Here is a 25,262-nt window from a genome sequence, read left to right on the forward strand (position 1 = left end):
AGCAAAGCATTTTAAAGAAGTCTTTGTAACCTTTTGTTCAAACTAAATATTCTCTAAAAGCCAAGGGTAAGGCAGGTGGCAGCCATAAAGAATGAGAAATTAGAGTCATCCATAGGAAAATGGATGGATATTGAGGTTGTACTCTTACGTGAAATAAATAAGTCACACATATGTAAATACTGAATAGTTTCTCTGGTATGAAAAACTACAATTGTACATAAGATCCTAATGGTATAATTGACAATGTGAAATAGAAAGAAAAGGGCTAAAGGTGTAGTGGAAGCAGGAAGGGTAGGGGAAAGGAAATAAGGGAAAAGAAAAAACATGAGAAAATTCAAAAATGGAAATAAAGGATTTGTAAATAGGGAAGGGAGGAGGGGATGAAGGGAGGGCAGGGGTAAGGGGAGAAAATGAGAACCAAGACCTGTTATGTAAAGGTACAAGATCCCAATGATGAATGTAACTGTACTGTGTACCTAAAATGTACCAATAAACTCAATGAGACAAAAAAAATTTAAAAAGCCAAGGGTAAGAAAGCCACAAGAAGATCTGCTGAAGTTGGGTGGGACTAAGAGCCCTAGGACTCCAGCCACAGTGGCGTCAGGGCACAGTGCGAGCAGCTGGCAGTGTGGCCCTGCCAGTGCCGTGGTTGGCCCTGAGGAGATGAGTTCAGGTGGCTGTGGGAAGCCAAGCTCAGTGCCTAAGCCAGCCTCCCTGAGGTCTGGATGGAGTGGAGGTGGAGCCAGGGCTGAAGCCAGGCAGAGGGACAGCTCTGCTGAGGAATGGGGGATCCTCAGGAAGGGGCTGCTGGCTTCGGGGAGGGCCCTGTGGCCGGAACTTCAAAGACCTTAGCCTAGAGAAGGTCCCTCAGGCAGAGAGGGGAGAGGAGATGTGTACCTGTGCACTTTAGCCCTTGCCTCGGTTTCCTCATCCTCACAAAGAGGAGGTGACCATGGGCATAGAAAGTACCTAGCAGAGGGCCTGTGGTGCAGTTTTCTGAAAGATGCTCCCTTCCACCGCAGTGGCAGAGTTCCTTTCGGTGAGGTGCAGACTGATATGTGTGACGGGTGCATCTGCGGAAGGCAGGGAGGCAGGGCCCTGCATGCTACTAAGATGAAAGGGCTGCTGAGGTCACACCAGCTCCATCAGCACCCTGCAGGCTGGGACTCTTGTCCTGGGGTGAGGGGATAGCTAAGCAATGGGAACCTCCCCTGCCCCTGGCTTCTTTGTCCTGGTTCTGTGGCCCTGATGGTGGGAATGTGTGACCAGAGCACTGTGGGCTCTGCGGCTGGCTGCGCAGCTGAACTTTTCCTCCCGGCTCCTGGCCCTGGCCTGGAGGAGAGGAAATGTTGCCACTGGCCTGACTCAAGATATAGATGTGTTCGTTCTTGCAGTCGCAGGTGATTTTTTTCTTTCTCTAGCAAGCATCAGAATGAGATGCTGCTGATCTAGTTTGCAGCCCTGCTGAGCCGGATGGGACTGAATGGGAATGAGCTGAATCCATCATTCCGCAGCCAGCGGAGGAGGAGCAGAGGGGTCTGATGTCGTTTCTGTGCCCCTGGGGTTTGTAAAACATCCAGAGACAGCACAACAGCTGCCTCAGCCCTTTTACAGGAGGGTTGCTGTTGTCTCAGCACTTGGGGCATCTTTACCACAGGCCTTTAGGGCCCCGCACGCCCTGGGTTTTCTTTATGCAGGCCCCGGCCAGCTCCCTGGCTCTCCCTCTCCCCATCCTGCCTTCTCCCTGGGGCAGAGGGACTGCAGGGGAGGTAGGCTCCGGGCTCACACACCTCAGATTGAACCACACTTGCTGCTCACTAACTGTGTGACTTTGGACACATTACTTAATTTCTCTGTGCCCCACAGACTGCCTTCTCCCTGGGGCAGAGGGACTGCAGGGGAGGTAGGCTCCGGGCTCACACACCTCAGATTGAACCACACTTGCTGCTCACTAACTGTGTGACTTTGGACACATTACTTAATTTCTCTGTGCCTCAGTTTCCTCATGTACAAGATGGGGAATAGTAGAAATAAATGTAGGTTGACCATCCCTAATGTTAAACTTCCAAAATACTTCAAAGTATACAACTTTTTGAGCACCCGCATAAAGCCACCAAGTGGAAAATTCCACACATGACCTCATATGACAAGCTGCAGTCAAAGCTTAGGCAGAGTAAAAATCTTGCACAAAATTACCTTTAGGCTGTGTGTCAAAGGTGTATGTGACACATAAATGAATTTTGTGCATAGACTTGGGTCCCATCTCCATGTTAACTCATTATGTATATATCCACCAAGATTCCAAAATCTGAAATCCGAAACACTTCTGATCCCAAGCACTTCAGATAGATACTCAACCTGCACCTGGCTCACAGAGTTATTATCAGGATTTCATGAGACAGAGCATGTAAGTCACTTCCTGCCTGGCACACAGTAAGAACTAAAGGTATTGCAGCAATGTTTATTAGCAGTCTAAGTCAGAGGTTCTCGGCAATGGCACCACTGACATTTGGCTGAGGGGTGCTGCCCTATGCAGTAGGATGTGGAACAGCACACCCGACCTCTGCCTGCTAGATGCGAGTAGTAACCCTCTCTCCTGTAAAGACAACCAAATATGTCTCCTGGAACCCAAATATGCCCTGGTGGGCAAAACTGCCCCTCCCCACCATTGAGGGCCACAGCAGAGCCCCACTGTGTGTGCTAGATCTGCGGGCTTCAAGAGTGGGACATCGCACATAGGCTATTTCCCCTTGTTTTGTGTTCAGCTCATTTACTGATTAGATACACAACTGGATTTCTGAGAGATCCAAGCGGGGACTTGGGAGAAGCATCTTTGCGGAATCTCTCTCTGATCTGCTGACTTTATGGGTACGCCAGTCAGGATTCACTTTGTTGTTTGCTTTTAAATAACAAACAACTGTCTGTCCCTGTTTTGATTTCCTGGACTCTAGAGCAACAAACAGCTCGGTGACAGCTGTGCCAGATAGTAAGTGTACACATGTCTCTCCGAGCATCTCTCCAAGCACTTCAGAGCAGCTAAGTGGATAAAACTGATTTCAGCTATCACCTAGGTGGCTACTTGTGAAGCACCCCCTGGAGACAAGTACCAGGAGCTGATGGCCAGGAATGAGAAGGGAATGGAAGTGATTGGTCCCTGGCTGTCCTTGTCTTGAAGCCTGTGCTCCTGAGTCTCAGAGAATCTAGGTCCTGACCTGCAAGAGGCATAAGAGCCACACTGACTTAATGAGATTGTGGGGCACCCAGTCCAAGGGCATGAGCACATGTGCACCTTTTGAAGCAAGGTCCCGCACCTTCACAAGTTCAGGGAATGCTTTTTGAAAGTAGTGAATTTCATTTCTATTTTCAAGGGTGCAAAGTACGTGGAGAAAATAGGGATATTTTTCACTATGTAATTAGGGAAATTTTTCCCAGATGTGGTGGTGGTTTCTCCAGCTTGGCTATGGCTTCTCTAGGACATGACCTATAGCTTTCTCATCTCAATATCTCTAGAACCCAGCTTGTGACTATTGGAATGGATGGATGGATGGATGAATTGATGGATGGATGGATGGATGGATGGAATGCCTAAGTTCACTACTATTGATTTTCCTAAACTCTAAGAGGTAGCAATTTCTTCTTCAGCTTCAGTAAACTGTAAGCCACAGCAGTTCATAAGTTTTCCTTAGTTATGACCTGAAAGTCCAGGCCACATAATGAACAGTCTCAGGATAACAATCAGAAACGCAGCTCTTCTCCCCTGTAGATTTGAAGGCCTCTCTGTTAAGGTCATATTTCCACCTTGAGCTGGACATTGTGTTTTTGGCCTCTGCTCGGAACTTTGGTCATTATGGTCTTTCAGATCTGTTATGGAATGAGTAAAGTCACTCTTGTAATTTTGATGTCAATAGCCACAGATCCACCGAACCTGAAAAAATTGTAAGATGACCTCAACATGTCCATCTGAGCTATGCTGATGCCTTCCACTTGTTCCCTTCAGGTATACTTTCTACATTTGTCTCCATCCTAGGAGGCAGACTTACTGGAACATTTCAGTGGGTCTCCATGCTCTCTGGCTCTAGATGGGTTTGATAAATAGGCTGGCCCGGCAAATCAGAGTAGCTGGGGAGGGTAAAGTTGGGATATGTGTCCCCCAACCCTCCTCTCAAGGTAGCCCTCTCTACAGAACTTCTCTCTTCTCATCCCTCCGGGCCTAGGAGTGATAAGAGCTTCGTTGTCATCTCCAGGGAGCAATACTCTCCCTGTAGTTCCCTGACACCTTACCTGTGCCTTGAAAAATGGTGCTTCGTTCCACCCTCCTAGAGTGTGCCCCTTGTTTCCTGTTGAGACCTTGAGTGATGCACTGGCTGAGACACTTCCTGGGACTAACGGGTGACCCTGCCTACCGTCCAGCTCCAGACAAAAGAACACGTCCATTGAAGAACCACCCCTTGCCCTCCTTACTTGCTCAGTCCCTACTGTGCCCTGCATGCATGTTTAAAAAGCATTTGTTAGCCACCCTCTTTTATTAAAACAAAGTACTTCACTTTCTCATTTTTTGCCAGCGAGAGCACTTGAATAGGTCAAAGTAACTAGAAGGACCATGCTGAATTCCAAGCTAGAGCATGAAAAAGTGATATCTGTTTGCCTAAGGGGGCCTAGTCATGGGAAGGGAGAGGACAGCATGTCAATTCCTCTAGCAATTTGAGGCACAGAGCTCACAGAACTCTGTAGCACCCTTTGAGAGAAGTTACAGAAAACTTTGAAGATCCAGGGTCATGTGGATTTCCTCTAGACCAAGACTAGACTACAGCCCATGAAATAGCCCGCTTTTATAAATAAAGTGTCTTCAGAACACAGCCATTTGTCTGTGCATCATTGGTGGGTGTGTTCATGCTACAACAAGAGTTAAGGTGTCAGAGACTGCATAGCCCTCTGCATAACCATCCACATAGCAGGCCTGACTACTGTCCTTCCAGAGCCACACTGAAGTGTGGCTACAGCATGGCCTCGGTTGATACATTAGTCCCAGTGCAAGGACATAATACTGACACCTCTACCTTAAAGGGGAGAGTTTACTTTGGCTCATGGTATCAGGGGATTCATTCTGTACTCACCTGGATCCAAGGCAGAAATATTATGGTGGAAGGGTGTGGTGGAACAAAGATGATGGCTCCTAGTGGTCAGGGGTAGAATGGGAGGACAATATCAGAGAGGAAAGGAGCCAGGGACTATTTATAGTACGTACAGTCATTTCTCCGTGACCCATCCAGATACACCCAAAGTATGCTTTACCAATCTCCCAGGGCAGTGATAGTGGACCTCTTAGAGCTTTCAGTTATAACAAACAGCCAGTGCTTCAAGTTCACCACCACAGTCCTAGGGGTTTCTTAATCCAATCAAGTTGACCCACTCAACTTGTGTTGGGGATCGAGCATTTCCTGAGTGACTTCACTGGGAATGGACTTTGGAGGCTTGTGTCTAGTTCCCCAGACTTTTCTCTGTGTATGTTTTCCTTTTTCTGGTTTGCTATGTGTTCCTTCACTGTAATAAACATTGCTATGCAGGCAGCTATGTGCTAGGTCCATTGTCCTCCTTGAGGATCACTGAATCTGGAGGTGGATTGAGTCTAACACCCTCCCAGCATACCCTCAATGCCAAAACTACTTGCTATCTGTCCCTTTAAGGAAAAGCTTGCCAGCACAGGCTACCCACAGCCTCAGTAGGGATGGAAATTCTGTGTTCCTTATCTCCCATCCCACAAGACCCTGTGCTCTCTGGAGGCATGGCCCAGGCCTTTTTTCTCTGTGTCTCTCGGCCAAATGTAGTGTCTGGCACAAAATACCAATGGAGGAAGTCAGCAAGTCTGTACATAATGGATTCAAGAAGCGCTTTCTAAACCTCAGGTGGTGAGATCAATTTAAAAGGTTGTGGCCAGTGTTTTACAATGAAAGAACGGAATAGAAAATATCAGAGTGTGTTGCATATAGTAAGCCTAAGTTTTATTTCTCAAAATTATTGTTTTAGTTATACACATGGACCAAATGCTATGCTAATAGATATGAAGGCCACTCACTGGATGTAAAAAATCTAAGGTCGTCTCTAACTGTGACCTCTTTGCCGGCTGCCTGATGACTGTCACCATACACCCTGCCATCTCTGAGCAATGGCATTAACCTCTTTCTTTCTCCTTCCCTCCACCCCCAGAACGTGTACTACACAAGCAGTCAGCTGATCCACGTGGGCGTCCTGAGCCCCACGGTGGATGACGATGACAATCGGTGCCTGGTGGATGTCAACAGCCGGCCTCGACTCATCGAGTGCAGTTACGCCAAAACCAAGAGGATGAAGCTCCACTGGCAGTTCTCTCAGGTAAGAGCCCCAGAACCTGGAAACTGGGGCTCCAAGGAGAGAGATATCTGCCCAAAGCACACATTAAAAGGCAAAGCTGGGATTTGAACTCGGGTCTCTCTGTCTTTAAACCTTAACATGCTTGCTACACAAGGACCTTCTCACAGAGGAAGTCCGGTGTCACAGGCGCAGAAGCCTGGGTCTCTGTTCTGTAGCTCCCCACGCAGCCCCCAGTATGGGGTCACTGTAGGGACGAGGGTTCCTAGCAGGGGTGTGTCTTGGAGCTACTTGGGAAGACTGACCCCACATTAGCAACCATAGAGCATTACTTTATTAAGTTTCCATCAGCCCAGGGCCCATACTTGCTCTTGGCCACCTATTTCCCCATCATAAAGTCATTCCCAACGACCTAGATGCCCAGCCTGAAGGAAAACCTTTGCCTTCCCCAGTCCCAGAGAATCTCCTCCTCCATTAGGATCCGTCTCCAGGAATGCCAACCTCCCAGGTGGTATGGCTGAAGTGCTTATCACAAGAGGCTAGGGAGCTCTTCGCTGCCTGAGGGGCTGCACACAGTGGGTGCTGTCAGGGATGTCAGGGAGAAACTGGGGACTCGTGGGACCAGTTGGCAGAGGCCCTGACTCAAGGCTGTTGCAAGGAGCTCTGCAAGCCGGCTACACCTCCATGGCAGCCCTGGTGTCAGCACACTCCCCTCAGGTAGGAATTAGAAAGGGGAGCCCCAGTTGCATCATACTCCACGGCACGGGTACCTTTGACCTGTGGCCTGGGTAGGGGAACCACAGGCCTTAGAGAGCTCCTCTCTCAGGCCCCACCTGGGTGGGGAAGCTCAATACTAAGCAACAAATATAAGTCAAGGTCACAGATTTAGGAGCTAGTTAGAGAGCAGGAGCCAGAGCCCAGGGCAGCACTTTGTAAAACCAGGAAAGCAGACGAAGGAAGGAGCAAGGGCGCCAAGGGAACACTTCTCAGGCAGAGAGAGGGCATGCTGGCGGCTCTGAGTCCTGCCTGGCCCTGTAAGATGAGGTCAGGGGTGGTAGTGACAGGGGACGGTGTACAGGGACTTGTCACTCCTGATACTGCAGGAGGGGCCTTGGACATGTGTTACAACTTTAAGGCTCTATCCCAGTGAGACAGCAGCTAATGTTCCTACTTACTGGGAACCAGAGGCTAGAACCTTGGCATGTATTGGCTTATTTAATCCTCATAACTGTGTGTGATTGATACCATTACTCTACATTTACAGAGAAGGAAACTGAGGCACAGAGAGGATAAGCAGGCTGCCCAAGGTGCTCCTGTTGGTTACTGTTCATGCAGCATCTCAATTTCCATTTGATATGTTTAACCGTTGGAGGCCGTTGGAAAGAGGCCCTGGAGGAAGGGTCAAGCTGAGCTGTGAGAGGCTGGCATGTGGCTTCCTCCCACCTCCCTCTTATGTTAAACCCCAGGTTCCCTATCCACAGCCTGTTGCTGACCCATACTATGCCCGGAAGGGGTCTTGTGACTTTCCCGTCACATTTCTGGCCAGGAAGGGTACAAGATTACATTCCCCTTTTCCTCCTTCCCACTGAGACACAGGAGGCTGGGGGACATGAATAGAGGACTGTGTGCTTGGAGGAGTGGCTGTGGCTTCCTGGCTCCGGCCTGGTTCGGAATAGGTTTGCAGAATGTGGGTACAAGGAGAGGATGGGATACCCCAGACCCAGGGGGATGGGCAGGGCTGACTTCGCCAGGGGACATGGGGTTCCGACCTGAGACTGCAAGGTCTACAGGGAGTCCTGTCAGGGTCTGCTGTGGGCACCGCTCCTTGCTGCCTTCCACCAGGCCTGCTGAGCCCTGGGATCCAGCTTCCCCCAGGGACAGTAAACCCCAGGAAGGGGTTGATAGTGATGGGATGGATGGGGCAAGGCCGGTGGCTTCTCAGGCACTCATGATGGAGCAGAGTGTGTAGGATCTTGTTCCATCAGATGAGCAAAGGGTGCCCCAGGGAAAGGAAACAGAAAAGACATCAAACCTCAGGGCACCCAAACAGGTGTGGCCAGATCCTGGAAGGCATGGCAGGGAGCAGCCAGAGAAGATTCTGGAACGGTCGAGCATAGAGGCCACAGAAAATGGTGGACTTGGCTGCATAGGAGGTGAGGATGTGCAGTTCCAGGGCGTGTTCAGGTCTGAGCTTTCGAAAGCCCTCTCTGGTGAGGATGGTGAAGCATAATCAGAAGAAAAGATTCCAGAAAGCGAAAGAGACAAGATGAAGACTTAATAGGGACAGAAATGTTTGAAAGTTTAGCCATTCTCTCCTCACTTTCTCCATGACCTTGGATCCTGATCCCCAAAGCCACTGCTCAGGTCAGGCTCTGAGGTAGGAGGGTGGTGGCCTCCGGTCCATCCTAGAATAGCCATAGGAAGTCATAGCCCAAACAAGTGCCTGAGCTGAGCGGACTGGGTCTCCCAGATAGGAGTGTTCTTGTGGGAGGCAGTGTCCAGCCCCCTCCAGAGGCCTTGCAGTCAGCAGGGAAATCGAGCTGCCTGTGAACCTCAGCCTGGAGGCAAAGACACCCCTAAATCCTTCCCTCATCTCAGGGCCACCGCACAGGACGCCTGTTCAAAGTGAGTGGCACTTTGGAGCCTGGGCAGTTTGGGGTCCTTTAGCATATGTCTCATTAGAACTCCCAGAGTGCCTTGGCAGCCACATCTTTGATCCTTCTACCAAAGGAAACTATTTGGAAGTAACTTCTAAATTCCCCATTCGCAAACCCAGGGCAGTCACTCTCCTCTGATATTTAATAATTAACATATGTGCAATTTTTGCTTAATGCAAAATTACCAATATTGATCAGGCAACGTGGGATCATCCTCAAGCTCTCATTGATGAGGAGTCACTGCTGACAGGGCTGGAGGTAGCCTGGAATCTCTTAAATGATTAAAGTCTTGTGCTTGGGCTAATTTCCTTGCAATGGGTCTTAGTTTTTCCAAAATCACAGGGAGCCTACCAACTGGAATATTCTGCTGCAGAAGCTGGGCTAGAAGGGCCTTTCACCAGGTACATTTCAAACTTCCTTTCTGGTTTCACATTATGCATTATTTGCTCTCCTGGGGACCAAATTTAAGCTCCACAGACACTCAGACTGAATTAATTTCAAAATAATCTAGTGTGACTCTGCTAGGTTCTTCTAAGAAAAAAAAAAGATAAGCATTTGCATATCTCAGTGTTCCATCTCCTACTCTGATTTTTCTGTTTAACAAATAAAACGCCTTTCCTCTAACCCCTGCGAGCTCTTCTGAATTGCCAGTGTTTTAGGCTGCACCAGGGCAACCTTATGCGCTGACTCTAGAAGCCACGTTTGATGAAAACATCTCTTGGCAACACTGATGTGCAGGGCTCTGATGAGCAATTTTCTGATGATGAACATTCTTTCCTTTAGTCATTCATCAAACATTTATTGAGCACAGGGTTTTAGCAGGGGGGATATAGATATGAATCAGACGCAGCCTCTGCCCTCCAGGAACGCATGGGCATGTAAACACAACAAAACCACCAGATGAGAGCAGAAGCAGGAGGTGTGCAGAGTTCTGGGAGTGCAGGATGACCAGTGACCGGTGACAGGCTCTGTCTGTGCAGTTCAAGCACGGCTTCTCACATGAGTGGCTCGTTTGATCTAGATCTTGAAAGTTATAAAGATTGTTGCAGGGCAGAGGAAAGGGAAAGGGAAAGATCATCCCAAGCAGAGGTGCTGCCTGGATGAAGACATGGAAGAGCAGAGTGTGTTTGAGAAGTACTCCAGTGAGCATAGGTTTGTGATGAGGCGGGGGGAGAGGAGCCCAAGAGCCATGTGGGAGGAGGTGATGGAGCCTGTTAATGCCAAGAAGTTTGGACTCTGTCTTAAAGAAAAGGGCATGACTAGGGAGGTTCTTAAATAGTAATTCTGCATTGGTCCTTTCTTTTTTTTTTTTTTTTTTTTTTTTTTTTGTTATTGTAATGAAATACCTGGGGCTGGGTAGTTAGAAAAAAACAGGTCATTTATATATAGTTCTGGAAGTTCAAGGTGATGGTGCTGGTATCAGCTCATGGGACCCTGAGTTAGTTCTCCTGAGAGCGAGTTGTTGCAAAAGAGAGAGCCTGAGCCCTGAGCCATGCTCTGGCTTCCTGCCTCAAGATGTGATCTCCACTCACACATGTCTCTTGCCACGGTTTTGCTGCTCTCCATGAGGCCTCATCTCAGGGGAAACCTGCAAGCCATGGCACAGGAGGCCAGGCAGGGCCTAGAGAAGCACTTTGAGAGACATTTCAGTGTTCTATTGGGTTTAGCAATGGAGTATGCCATGGCAGCTGGGAGTTGTTAATCCAGAATCACCCCCAGGTGATCATCAGAGTTGTCCCCCTAAACAACATACCTATATTTAAATAGCCAATGTTTCCCACATCAGCACACGGTGAAACCTCATCAGTATGAGACGTGATAGACGTTGCTTTCCATCACTACATCACCCCCAGGTGATCATCAGAGTTGTCCCCCTAAACCAACATACCTATATTTAAATAGCCAATGTTCCCCACATCAGCACACGGTGAAACCTCATCAGTATGAGACGTGATAGACGTTGCTTTCCATCACTTTTCTAACTCCCTGTCCATTAAAGAATTTCCAGATTGACTCCTGGGATTATAAGTGCATATGCATTAAGTATATCTTTCAATTTTCTGAGAGTTCCTTCATACTCGGGATCTTGGGGATTCTGGGATGAGTTGATGTGGTGTTAGTAAAAGTAGCATCTGATCAGTGACCTTGGGGCCAGTGGACAGATAAGGAGGAAGCAGATTTAGGTCATTACAGAAGATGTTCTTCCTAGCAGGACAGCATGAGCAAGCAATGGAGGGCCCCTCAGTAGTAAGGAGACTACCCTCAATCTGGACCACCCCATGACTTTGAACAGTTAAGCAAATGCTGGAATCCTCTCTTTACTAGGTCACTGACAGGACTCTTTCCCTATGAAGGTTTTTGCTATCATGACTGTCCTCCCAGCTCTAGCTCCTTCACAGTCTGTCTGTACATTTGAATGCCTGATGGAAGGCATAGAGCCTGTCAAAGACCAGAAAGACCTCAGGAGGCTTCGAGCTCTGCCTTCAAGTCTCTGCAGGTCTACTCTGTTGTGCCAGGTCCACAAAGCTTGATTGTGCATCTCACGGGGAGGACTAGAGAGGGAAAAGCAAGGGTGATTTACAGAGTTGCCTTGTTGTTAGAGTTGTCCATGGAATGGGTGGTTTGGGAAAGGAGAGAGCTCAGGGATTATCAGCAACTATCAGAGGCTCCATAGCGCTGAAAGAGCGGACCAGGTGGTTTTAAGGACTTGTCAGTTCTAAACTTGTGTTAATTCTAAGCTCCCTGGAAACGTGTTTCCCCCCATCTAGAAGTTACATTGGCCCTGCCTGAATACAAAGCACCACGAACTCGAGGATGAGCTGAGCTCTTTGTGTGGGGGGCGTCTTCCTTGCACTTCATGGAATCCCTTACACTCTTTCATCCTCTGCCCCTCTCGTCAGTCATCCAGTACCCTGGAGGGTGGGCTCTTGTCCTCACACTTCGGGAATCTCCACCACCAAATGGAAAGCTTAAAACAGAGGAGGCACCCTGCGTGCTGTTGATCAAGCGAAGGGGTCCAGCTTAACTTTCACTAATCTTTATTAAAGGCCTCCCATGTGCCAGATCTCAAGTTAGATTTGTAGGAAGACCAGAGACAAAACCCTACCCTCACTGATTGTCTTCAGAGGCGTGCATGCTCACTGTGACAAAAAAGAAAAAGAAGAAAAGAAGAAAAATCTAAACATGCATTTCTTATAACTTCAGATTTAGGGAAGGAAGTAGAAATATTTTATGCTGCACAGATATGCATGTTGTATGCCGTGAGTACAAATTTATATGAATATTTTTTAAAAAAACAAGAGGATCTGAAGAAACATCAGGGTATTCGGAATGTGTTTTGTGCTGTCCCCAACTCTGGTCTCCGGGCTCTTTGGTGGAAATGCCAGTAAGACCCGCTGGAGTCCAAGGTCATACAAGGCAGTCCTCGTATCCCAGGCCCATGCCTGCTTCACTCTCAGGGCATTAGTGCATTTTCCAAATAAGGACCATCAAAGATAGCAACAGAGGTGTCTGCTCAGTGCCAGGAAAGAAGAGCTTTTGAGGGTGTGAGGAGGTTGCCTGAAGACGGCAGAGCCCAGAGCCAGGCCTGACTTTAAGGGACAGTTGGCTCTGCCTTGTGGGGTCTAATTTGATAATTTGATGCAAGATGAGTAACCCACTCAAAAACAAACCTATTTACAGCGCACATTTCCCGAGGAGACCATTAATCCTGCCAAAGCATTCTGCAACACACAAGGAGAGGAGAAGTCTCTGACTTTGCCCTGCTCCGGTCCCCAGGTGCCATTAACAAGTCCGACTTCAAGAAATGTGCATTTTCCAAATAAGGACCATCAAAGATAGCAACAGAGATGTCTGCTCAGTGCCAGGAAAGAAGAGTTTTTGAGGGTGTGAGGAGGTTGCCTGCAGACGGCAGAGCCCCGAGTCAGGCCTGACTTTAAGGGACAGTTGGCTCTGCCTTGTGGGGTCTAATTTAATAATTTGATGCAAGATGAGTAACCCACTCAAAAACAAAACTATTTACAGTGCACATTTCCTGAGGAGACCATTAATCCTGCCAAAGCATTCTGCAACACACAAGGAGAGAAGTCTCTGACTTTGCCCTGCTCCGGTCCCCAGGTGCCATTAACAAGTCCGACTTCAAGAACCTTTTGTGCTGGAAAGAAAAGGCTATAATTGAATTTTTCATTCTGGCTCTGAGATAAAACAGCTTTTCATTTTCATATCAGAGGAAGGGGCACATGTGGAACTGTCCCATTTCAAGGGCCCGACAAAGCTTTGTTTAGGTCCTGGATATTTTCTTACTTATTTGTAGTTTATGGTAGTCAGCACTTCCTCCTCTTCCTGTTCCTCCTCCTCGTCCTCCTCCTCCTTATCATCATCATCCTCATCCTCCTCATCCCACAGGGATCAGGGACAGGACCAGGTGTAATGGCTCCACTCCCACCACCCAGAGGTGAATGAGATTCGACAAAGCTTTGTTTAGGTCCTGGATATTTTCTTACTTATTTGTAGTTTATGGTAGTCAGCACTTCCTCCTCTTCCTGTTCCTCCTCCTCGTCCTCCTCCTCCTTATCATCATCATCCTCATCCTCCTCATCCCACAGGGATCAGGGACAGGACCAGGTGTAATGGCTCCACTCCCACCACCCAGAGGTGAATGAGATTTCAAATTGCAAGGCACATGTGGAACTGTCCCATTTCAAGAGCCCGACAAAGCTTTGTTTAGGTCCTGGATATTTTCTTACTTATTTGTAGTTTATGGTAGTCGGCACTTCCTCCTCTTCCTGTTCCTCCTCCTCCTCCTCCTCATCATCATCATCATCATCAACCTCATCCTCCTCATCCCATAGGGATCAGGGACAGGACCAGGTGTAATGGCTCCACTCCCACCACCCAGAGGTGAATGAGATTTCAAATTGCATTTATCAAGCTTGTATAAGGTGTTTACTAAGTGCCAGGCACTACTCTGCTCTATAAATATTACTTAATAACCACAACAGCACTACACAGTCCTTACTAAAATCATCACCATTTCACGGATGAGGAACTGAGGCACAGACAGGTTAAGTAACTTCACCTGGGAATTTGACCTCTGGAAACCTTGCTTTAAACCACTATACTATGGGGGGCTTTGTGTTGCCTTGAGGAAGCCACTTTGGTGTAGTGGGAGTGTGGGACTGGGGTCTCCCTGCTAAGCCAGTCTCTGGTGTGAGTGAACTGGCTCGATCCCTGCACCCCAGGCCACCTTGCTGTCTCTTATCCACCTGTCCTTTGGCACTTGGTGCTGGAATTACCCCACCTCTATAATGGACTCTCCCGCATAGCGTGTCTCACACAGATTCTCACTCAGGTACAATGAGTTCCCTTTAAGAAAGAAAACATCAGGGGCCAGGGATTTAGCTCAGCGGTTTGGAGGCCTGCCTTGCAAGCGCAAGGACCGGAGTTCAATCCCTGGTACCAAAAAAAAAAAAAGAAAGAAAGAAAGAAAACACCAAAGTGCTTACGGAACAAATTGGGGGCTGAATATTCATAATACAGGAAAATACCCTACAAAAAGACTTCATCTTGGGGCTCTCTTTAACTAGCCTTACCATCCCACCCATGCTTTGAGGTATTTGATTACTAATCATTAACTACTTAACCCGGACTTCTGAGCTCATAAAGCTTAAAGCCAGAGACCCACAGGGCTGCTTGCTGCAGAAAATTAATTAGTGGGCAAGGTGGAGCAGGCGCCCTGACACAAGCAGAAAAGTGTGCACAGCGAGGTTTCAGGACATGAGTGACCCCTGCAACAGTGAGACCAGCCATGCTCAGCCCAGATACCCTGGAGGAGTGCCCGGGGGAGGCCCGAGCTGGCCCACACCTTGCTGAAGGAGGGCACAGCTCCCACGTAGTCCTCTGAGGGCTTCCTGGCCCAGTGCCACCTGTGCAACTGTGCCAGGGAACTTTAAAGGGCACATTTGGGGGCCTCCTTCCGGTCCTCTGGAATCAAAAAGGAGGACAGTGGTATACAGCTTCTCAAACCCCCAGGTGACGCTGACTCTCAGAGCCATCTACCCAGCCTGTGTCCCCAGGAGGAAAGGGGCTGCTTTGGGCTGCTTTGGTGTTAGCTGGTCCACATCTAGCTGCCACTGACACATCCTTGGGGAAACTGAGGCAGGGGTTCTTGATTGTGTAATCAAGATCTGCTCCTCCATGCCCAAGGGGCACATGAACCATGGATTGCATGTACCTACACTGAGACACAAACTGGGTGCCCCAGAGTACAACTGAGAAGACCAAAGCCCCCATGCTAAGGCAAGGAAGAGTTCTGTGTTCTGCTCAGGCCCTTTGCAGTCACTGCTCCAGAGGGGCCCAGAAGGAGGAAGAGTGAGGCTGGAGGCTGGGAGCCCAGCTCAAGGAATTATTATCAGCCTTGTTCATTCTATACATTCAGCTTTTGATTTCTTTCAACTGCCGTTTCCATATTTAATTTGGTTTCCTCTCCAATTAAGCTCTCGGTGTGCTGCAGCTTCTCTCCTGCCAGGTTTAATTGCCCTTATTTAAATTCTTTAATTAAAAGTATTGTGTGTTTCCAGATCCTGTAGTTGTAAGTATTACACAAATAATGTAGATGACTGGACGGGTAAAGCCTCTGACAGTGCTCTCACAGAGGGCTCTGCATCCAGCCCATGGACCTGGGGTTAGGGTGCGAGTCCCTAACAGGTGCTCGTACTCCTTGCTCTCTCCACCTTCTAGCCTGATGGAGCACCCAGGGTGATATGGCTGACGTATCCATCAGACCCGCAATCCCCAGCCCTGTGTTTCAGCCACTTAACCTATCCCTGGGACAAAATACCTGACACCCACAACTTAGAGGAAGGAAGATTCATTTTGGCTTTTGGTTTCAGTCTGTGGTTGAATGGCTCCAAGGCAGAAACTGCATGGTAGAAGGACCAGGCAAGGCAATCTCTTCACTGTGTGGTGACCAGGAAGCAGAGAAAGGGAAGGAGCTGGGGACAAGAATGCACCCTTCCAGGTCTTGTCCCCAGTGACCCACCTCCCTCCAAGCCCACCTCCTAACCGCATGTCCAGGTAACTGAACTTGAGAATGGATGAATCCACTGCTAAGTAGAACGCCCCATGACAGAATCACCTTCCAAACACGTGAGACTGCGCAGGTATTTTAGATCTCAACAATGATACCTGTCACTCAGATGAACAGCTAAAGTCTGCTCAAAGATTCCCAAGGCCGCACTGCTGGCCACACTCCCGCCTTTCAGACTTTCTCGCTTCCCTCATGCACTCACCTCCCTCAATTCCCTGAGTATCCAGGCCTGCCACGGGCAAGGCAGCTTTGGGTCAGGACAAAGGACTCCGCAGCTAGCCCCTGGGCTCCCTCCTCTCCCCCGCCGTGTCTCTGCTCAGCTCTTGCCTTTGATGGAGACTCTCTCTGCCCCTCTTATAACCACTTCCTGCCCCTGCTCCCAGCACCCCAGAATCTGTCCCAGCTCCACAGTTTTGTGCGCAGCTTTATTATCCTGTAGCATGCTATGGAATTTATTGCCTGCTCTCCTTCTAGAGTACGTGCTCCACAAAAGCAGACCTTTTCCTGTACCGTCACCTCTGCCTGGCAGCAGCATAGCCTGTGCCTGGCACACACATTAAATACTTGCCACATGGATGGAAGGATGAATGAATCTTGTCCCTCCAAGGTAGTGGGCCTCCTGGAGCCCCAGAAGCTTACTAAGCTGTCCCCTCAGTCTAGCTCACTTCCTCTGAGACAGGCATGGGGGGATAAATGGTGGTGTAGGGCTGGCCACTTATCCTACTGAGGGGCACCTGGGGGATGAAGTCGCCCAAGGCTCCGAGCCTGGCTCTACCACTTACTGGCCATGGGGCCATCGGGCAAGACTCCCAGCCTTTCTAGATCTCACTCCCCAGTTCCGTAAAATAAGGGCTCTTATCACCTCCACCTCTCAGTGTTTTTGAGGCATGCGTGGGACTGGGCTGGGAAAGCACTTGGCCCAGACCTAGACAAATGGTAAGCAAGCGCCAGCCACTGTCGTACTCATCTCCAGGGCAAGCGTCCCATTGGTAGAGGTGCCACGAGGAACAACACCAGGCTGCTCCTGAGGGTGCCGAGCTTGCCAGGGGTGCAGTGCAAGGAGGAAAGGAAGGCTTCTTTGCAGCTCTAGAATTTCCAGAGCGAGGGGGGGAGGGAAGTGGAGGTCTGAGGAGGATGACAGTTCTGGTGGCCAGTGCCAGCTCAAGCACCCAAGGGATCTAGCTCTTTCCTCTGTGTCCCACACATGGCCCCAAGGAGTCCCCCGGGGCTTCTGGGCCTGTTCCAGAAGCTGCTCCTCTCTCAGCTCTGGGAGGGAGCCCTCTTCACCTGGTACACTGCCCTCCCCAGCAGGCCCAGGCATTCTCGCTGAGCTGGGTCCCTTCCCTCAGCCCCCAGCCCTGTTCTTGGCCTTGATCCATTCTTTCACATCCTTCCAGGAGGCCACACTGGATGTGTGTGCTCCAGGATCACGTATTTCCTGTCTCTAGGGTGCTGAGAGCAGGGGGACTTCGGAGGGCCTGGGAAATGTCAGCCTTGAGTCTCTGAAGGACACTGTACTTCTCAGAGACCTTTGTTCCTCCTCCTCCTCTTTTCGCCTTGGCAGGCACAGCTGGCTGAGTAAGAAGCCTGAGTGGCTTGTGGGGAAGCAGGGGCCATGGCCTCCTCTGTTTTGAACAAGTTTCTCCAAGCTCCAGGGACCCAAAGGCTGTGAAGCAACCTTGCTGCAGGCGAGTCTGGCCCGGGCCCTGAGGATGTGCTGAGCCGGCAGAATCTTCAGCGGAGTGGGTAGGGCGATAGTCCAGCCTTCTGTGTGCTGTGCACTTTTGCTGAAGCCACCTCCCTTCTGCTGTTGATGCTGTGAACTCCCCACATCCATTTGCAGGTTTATAGCTGATTTCTGGGTTTCCCATCTGTCTCTGTCCATCATCAGGAAATCGGGACAGAAAGTATCCTGAGGCCCTACAGATAATGAAGTGAGAGGGGAGAGGCTTGCTCGGGACCTCACAGCCGACACCCTGAGGAGAAGCCACAACTTGGGCATCCTGTTCAGCCCTCAGCCCTTTCTGCCTCACACCTGGAGTCCAACAGATCATGTGACATAGGGGCCTGGGCTAGCGTCGGTGCCCTGTCTGAGCTCTGCTCACAGCCTCGTCTGGTAGGACAGGGCCATTGGAGGGCCAAGAGAGTATGCTCATGGGTCCTCTTAAGAAGGAGCAGTGGCCTGACCCGCAGGGAGAGTTCCAAGGTGGAGCAGCCAGTTAGGAAGGCTGAGTGGCCGAGTGCCCTCCCTGCGGGCACCAGGCAGGGCTGGGTGAGAGCAGAGACCATTCAGACTGCAGATAAGGGAAAGACCTGGCCTGCCAGCTCTCTGCAACATGGGAGCTCCAGGCCTATCAGAGCCTTATCTCCCGTGCACCTGCTCTGCCCTGGCTGAGCCTGCACTGGTAGGTGTAGCTGTGGTCCTAGGGGTGCACTGCCTCAGTCTCCCCTTCTGAAGTGTCTCTGCTGTTGGGGACAGTGAGTCACTGCTCTCCTTGGGCAGGGCCTGGAGCATAGGGTGCAGGCAGAGGTCCCCTACTTTGTCCACAGGGCTGCCTCTGGAGGGGTTTGTGTGATCTGCTAACCATCCCACCCACACCACTCCCGTAGCCCCTCCCCATACTCACACGCACACCCAGCACCCCTGTAACCCCAGCACTCCATCCCCTGCCTCCTTCATCCATCCACTCTCAAACTTCCTTTTGAGCAAGCTGTGTTTTTGGTTTTGTTTTTTAACTGAAGAGTAACCACATACATACAGAAATATGTACAAAATGCAGATTCAATTCAATGATATAAAACAAAACAAATGCCTAGGTAACCAGCACCGAGGTCAGGAAATTGACCCACTACCCACACTGCAGAACCCTCCCCACGTTGTCTCCTGCCAATCCTCAGTCTCCCTCCTCTCCAGAGGGAGATCACCATCTTGACTTTAAGGTTATGGTTTTAGTTTGCCTGTTTAGGAAATCTATATGAATAGACTCAAGTATATATTCTTTTGTCTGATTTTTCTCAACACTGTGTTTGTGAAATTTGTTGTTATTGAGTGTAGCACTACCTTGCTGTATAATATTCCATTGTAAAATCATACCATGATTCATTTATGCAGTGTACTTTTGATGGATGTTTGAGTTGTACTCATCAAGTGCCTGTCTTTGGTGCACATGTTCTGGTTAGATATCACACTAAGCATAGCATTGTTGGGCACGGAGGACATGTGTGCAACTGTAGTAGATAACTGCCAGTTTCCTGAGTAGTTGTGAAAGCCATGTCTTATGTTCTCTTCTGATGCCAGTGGTTGCCATGGGGATGGTTGAGGCCAACTGGGATAACGTCTTTATAGAAGAGGTTTAGTATCTCCTTTTCTCACAGTGCAGTCCCCACTGTGAGCAAAAGGCACACAAGGAAAAGTGCCAAGCCAGGGGGATGGGCTGGAGGAGATCAGGTAGCATCATGGGGAGGAGGTACAGAAAGCTTCCTGGAGGTAACAGAGCAAGGCTGGGTTTTGGGCATGGCTGTGATTCATCCTGCTTTGGAAGCCCGGAAAAGGACCCCCAAGCCAACAGCAGAGCTCGTGCAATGAGCCCGGCCAGGTAGATAGGCTGCAGCAAGGAAGCCTTTGTCCTCGTAAAGAACCAGGTTACTGTGAGGAAACTGCAGCACATGGTCAGTCGTCAGGAGGAATTACATCAGAGCTGGGCAGGCTAAGTTCCATGAGAAAGCTGGTCCCCAAGCTGCACAGATATTTCCAGCCCCTCCAAGCCCCTGTGCTCCCTGAATCTCGCTGAGATATCTCAGTGCCTCTGACCCACTTTCCGCCTTGGCTCTAGGGAGGCCTCATCCAGAACCGCAAGTCCAAGCGCTGCCTGGAGCTGCAGGAGAACAGTGATGCGGAGTTTGGCTTCCAGCTGGTGCTGCAGAAGTGCTCGGGCCAGCATTGGAGCATCACCAATGTCCTGAGGAGCCTGGCCTCCTGACCCATCCAGAGCCACCGCCCCCCACCACTTTGCTACTGTGTAGCACCTGCCACAACGGTCTCCTGCTGTCCTCCCAGGGTTGTTTGGAGTCTGGGGAAACCAGGTTAGTGGGCCCCCGAAGAGCTTTTTATTTCCTATTCAATTTTCATGAAGTTTATAGAAAGATGCTGAACGGTGGGTGAAGGTATAATGTCATAAACTATTTTGCAACTGTAAATAGGGGACAAATGGAAAATATTTATAACTGACAATAAAATACAATTGATTAAGAAAGAACTTTTGTGATCATTTGCTGCCCGGTGGAGACCCATGCCTGGTTCCTCCAGAGTTGGAGTTCCAGTAGCCAAAGATGTATTCTTCTTTGCCCTTCTCTTTCCATGTCCCGGTGACAGGAGGCTTTAAACCCTTGCAAACAGCGAGAGCTTGTTGTGCAAGGTGCCAGCCTGCTTTGTGAGGCCCAAGGCAGTGAGCAGGGCACAAGAACTCAGATCCCAACCCAGAGGTAAGGTCCTGCCTGTCTGCCACATACTGTGAGTTCCTCCCTGAACAACAGCCTCGGATCTCCCTTTTCCTGTGCTGTGTGGCCTAAGGAGTGTTGCTTGCTGGGCTTCTGGCTATACTGCCCTCTCCTGACATCAACCGCCTCGGCTCCCTTTTCCTGTGCTGTGTGGCCTAAGGAGTGTTGCTTGCTGGGCTTCTGGCTATACTGCCCTCTCCTGACATCACCGAGAATCACCTCCCTCACCTCTTCAGCTGTCGCTGCCCAGCCCCCTAAGTGGTGACACTTGCTTCTGTCCAGTTGCAGAGATCAGCTTGGCTCCTTCCATGAATTGTGGTTTGTTTGTTTCCTGTGGCTGCAATAACAAAGTGTCTCACACAGGGTGGTTTAAACAACAGAAAATTATTATTTCACACCTTTCAAGGCCAGGAGTCCAAAATGAAGGCGTTAAAAAGGTTGGTTCCTCCTTGGGTATGTAAGAGAAACTGTTCCATTCTTCTCTAGCAGCTCCTGGTAGACTCAGACACTCCTTGGCTATTAGTTGCTCATTTCTGCCTGTGTCTTCACATAGTTTTACCTCTGTAAGTGTCTGCTTCTCAAGTCTAAGTTTCCTATCTTTAAAAGAACACTAGTCCTGCTTTCTTGCCCCCCAGCCATCTTGGCAGCTGCTTTTGGTTGGGGGCTGTCCCACACCTATAGCAGGAAAATGGTGGCCACAAAGAAGATGAAAAAAAATCTCTGGAGTCCACCAACTCTAGGCTCCAACTTGTTATGAAAAGTGAAAATAAAAGTACATGCTGGGGTACAAGCAGACACTGAAGATGATCAGATAGGCAAAAGTGAAATCAGTCATCCCCACCAAAAACCGCCCAGCTTTGAGGAAATCTGAAGTAGAGTATTATGCCCTGTTGGCCAAAACTGGTGTCCATCACTACAGTGACAATAATATAGAACTGGGCACAGCATGTGGGAGATACTACAGAGTATGTACATTAGTGTTCATTGATCCAGGTGATTCTGATATCATCAGAAGCATACCAGAACAGACTGGAGAAAAATAAACCATGCAAAGCTTTTCAGTAATAAAACTTGGCAGAGCTTGTTTTTTTTTTTTTAAGAACACCAGTCCTGTATTAGCCAGCTTTCAGTTGCTGTGACAAAATACCCGAGGAAAAACAATTTAAAGGAGTGAGTAGTTTAGTTCACAGTTTCAGAGGTTCCACAGTCAGCCAGCACCACTGTTTCCAGGCCGATGGTAAAACAGAAGCATGGTGGGAGCATGTGGCAGAGGAAAGCTTATCACGTCAAGGAAGCCAGGACAGAGAGAGAAAGAGCCAGAGAGGGAAGGGCAAGAGACAAAATATAGTCCCCAAGTTCATGTGCCCAAGACCCACTTCCCTCAACTAGGCCCCACCTCCTAAATTACTATTACCTCTCAATGATGTTATCAAATTATGATCTCATCAATTCGTTCATCCCTTGATGAAGTTTAAGCCTCCGTGATCCAATCACCTTCAAAAGCCCCATCTGTGAGCACTTGAGCCTTTTGGGAGACATTTTAGATCTAAAGCATAAGTAGCCCACTATTCTCGGGACTAATTTTAATTTAAGACTCCATTTCCAAGTAATACCAGAGCCTGAGGTACTGAGGATCAGGACTGTAATATGTCTGGGGTAAGGGGGACACAATGCCACCCATATCACATGGCTCAGTCACTCACAGATCCAAGTCACCCTCTGGGCCCAGCGTGGGAGACCATGGAGCCCCCTACTTGGAGCCGCCTTCTTGGAGCCGCCTAACCTCCTCCGTTCTCTTCAGTAGCCTCCAGCTGAGTGTTCCTGGTCACAGTACATGGAGCCCTTCCTCTGGTTGGGGACTCCTGTTTTTAGTTAAAAGGACTCACCCACACCCAGTACCACCTCTGAAGCTCTATCTCACAGCACAGAAGTCACCAATGCCAAGCCCTAAGGCTGAGGAAAGAGAGGATCCCTATGCTGGGTAATCTCAGCTCCTCTCACCTCCCCACATTCCCCAGGTCCTCTTTCCTAGGGGCCTCTAGCCCAGGCAATCACCTGTCCAGGATCAGTCATTTAGACCTGAAATTTGAGAAGCTTCCTGCACCTGTGGGATCCCTGGCCCATTGTCTGAGCCATCTTTGCATCCCAAGAACCCTATCCTGCAAGGAGTCCCCTGAAGGTTGCCCCAAGACCTCTCAGGCTACTATCCTAGGTTCCCCCTGAGGTTTACAATTAGCTCACAAAAAGCCTCTTGGGCTCCCAGCAGATCAGAAAGGAGATACCCAGACATCTGCCAAGCTGGTCACACCTGAGGGCCACCACATGGGAAGTCAGCACAGGTCTAGAGCACAGTGTCTCCCGTAGGGTTGTAGGCTTGGCCTTTGCTGTGCTCTTGGAGCGAGGGCTCCAATATTCTTCATGCTTCTTCCCACCCTCACTCCAATCAGCATCTTCTATGTGTAATCCATTCCACACTTCCAAAGGCACCCTGTGCTCTAGACTCAATCTACCTTCTCCTCTTCACCTCTAAACCATCAATTTCTGTTCTTCACAATCACCCATGCCCAGTGCCCTGCAACGGTGTTCCCAAACTCTGGTGTCCAAAGGTGCAGTTTAGCATCACCTAGAAACCTACCAGAGATAGAATTCTGGAACCCTGTGCTAGACTTTCAGAACTAGAAATGCGAATCTGTAGTCTTAAAGGTCCTTTGGGTGATTATGGGCCCCCACTGCCCAGCACAAGCCTGGGCATCTGTCTTCGAAGCATCTATTCACATGGCTCTGCCTCTTCACAAAAGCCTCTCCTCTGTGGCTGCACACACTTACGTCAACACTTTCACTGCCTGGGCCACATTTCCAGTGTAGAGGTGAAGGGCAAGTGGGGCTGCAGCCAGAGCACCCAGGTTCAAGTCCTGGCCCTGCCCTTTACTCACTGGATGATCTCGGACAGCTCCTTGACCTCTTTGCACACCCATTCCCTTCCTTCAAAAAAGAGGACTCCTACTAAGATATCTTTTATGGGGTGATTGTGGAAATTAAATGATAATTTATATAAAACCGATACCACACCTCTGTCCCCATCTGCACCCACACTTTGCCATGCCTGTCAATGTCTGTGTCCCACCCTCCTGTGCCAACGCCCACTCGCTCGTACCCCTACCTGGAGGCACCTGCTCTCACATACTGCTGTCTGTACCCACACCCTACAAACATACATCCTTGCTTCTTATCACATACAGCCCAACACCAACCCACTCTTCCTGGCATCTATGTTCAGAGGAACAAACGCCAAAATAGTACCCGTGCCCATAAGCTAAGCCAGGGACAGTTCAGATAGTGCAAGGGAACATCTCTCGCCTGAGACACCAACTCTCCCTCTCCCTGAGCCCAGAGGGCCTGGAAAGACTGGAAGCTCTGAGATGGTCCTTGAGGGTCCTGATCTGCTGGCCCAGGATCTCCACGTCTCCCACGTGTAGAGGTAGGGCCTGCAGTGCTGGCTGGGTGTGGGCAAAAGGCGGAGGTCAGAACATAAGGGAGAGAAGAACCTGGGGAAGTCCCCGCCACATTCAGCCTCCTGCCATCCACCCTCAGCTGCCTGCTGCAGCCAGCTAATTAGCAGCTGTTTAGGGGCTCTCTCACACCCTGGAGTGAAATCATTACTTTTCTTAATGATTTTGCTCATTAAACAACTTTGTTTTCTATTTCCACTATCTTCTCTGATCCTGGAAAGATCAGTCTGAGCCTATCCCAGGAGACCTCCTGCACTGCCAGCCCTCTGCCTGGGTCACACCCGCATTCCATCACTTGGGCTCCAGCCTTGCTCAGCCCCTGCACGTGCCCCCATCTTTCAGGAGTAGTGAGGAAGAAGTTGGCTCTTTGCTCCCCACTGGAAGGCAGACACAGTTGTTGGCTGCAACAATAGCAGAAGCCATCAGTGGCCTAGCCATGTCCTGGCCAGTCCTGAAGGTCACCTGCCAATAGCCACATGCCTGAAGCCCTTCCAGCTGCCTGCATCTCTGCCCTGCTAAGCCAGTACACAGGAGACCAGAAGGGCCAGAAGCGCCCCCACCCAAAAATAACCCAAGCCAGCCAGAAATAGGCTTCCTTGCCCTCCAGGGGAACACATTAGACCTCCTCCCTCGGTCTCTCAAAGACCCCCAGTGGAACTGGGCCTTAGTTGTCCTTTGTTCTTGCTCCTTTCCCAGTCTCGTTTTCCCCCTCATTGTTGCCCCGAGCAGCCCAATGTCAGTCCACTCCCACAACATCTGCACTCTGAGGGGGCAAATCTCCCATGCTTGTCCCTGGGTCTGCTTCTGGGAGGACGAAGTTCATGCCAATCATTCCTACCCTATATCTGCATCTTTCCTCTGAGCTCCCGGCCCGAGCTCCTGGCCCTGGACAAGTGTGAGGCCACCCCTTCTTCGGTGGGAGCAGAGTGATCCCTGTGACCAGAACTTCCTCCTCCAGGCACTCAAGCCACAGACTCCTCACGTGCCACCTCTACCCGCTGTCACTAAGTGTGTCGTGGCAGGGATGCCTGCTACACAGCTCTGGGACCCTCTGTGAGCCTCTTCTTGCTCACCTACTCCGCCTCCTAGCTCACCTGCCCTCTCCCCATACTTCAATCACCACATGATGCATTCTGAAACATAATTACGATCAGGTTCACTCCTTAC

General features: G+C 49.7%; 1 protein-coding gene and 1 pseudogene across 1 annotated transcript in view; both read left to right on the top strand.

The window, feature by feature from the left end:
- Positions 1-20,312, top strand: part of Galnt18 (polypeptide N-acetylgalactosaminyltransferase 18) — a 328,098-nt gene extending 307,786 nt beyond the window's left edge. The window contains exons 10-11 of the mRNA XM_010615263.1: positions 6,205-6,369; positions 19,923-20,312. Coding sequence (XP_010613565.1) covers positions 6,205-6,369; positions 19,923-20,069 — 312 coding nt within the window. The 3' untranslated portion in view covers positions 20,070-20,312. The remainder of the gene's footprint in view (positions 1-6,204; positions 6,370-19,922) is intronic.
- Positions 20,313-21,006: 694 nt separating this feature from the next.
- On the top strand, positions 21,007-21,629 carry LOC104856152 (annotated as a pseudogene).
- The last annotated feature ends 3,633 nt before the right edge of the window (positions 21,630-25,262 follow it).

Source organism: Fukomys damarensis, unplaced genomic scaffold, assembly GCF_012274545.1.
Source record: "Fukomys damarensis isolate Sample0158 unplaced genomic scaffold, DMR_v1.0_HiC HiC_scaffold_16, whole genome shotgun sequence".
Taxonomy (NCBI): domain Eukaryota; kingdom Metazoa; phylum Chordata; class Mammalia; order Rodentia; family Bathyergidae; genus Fukomys; species Fukomys damarensis.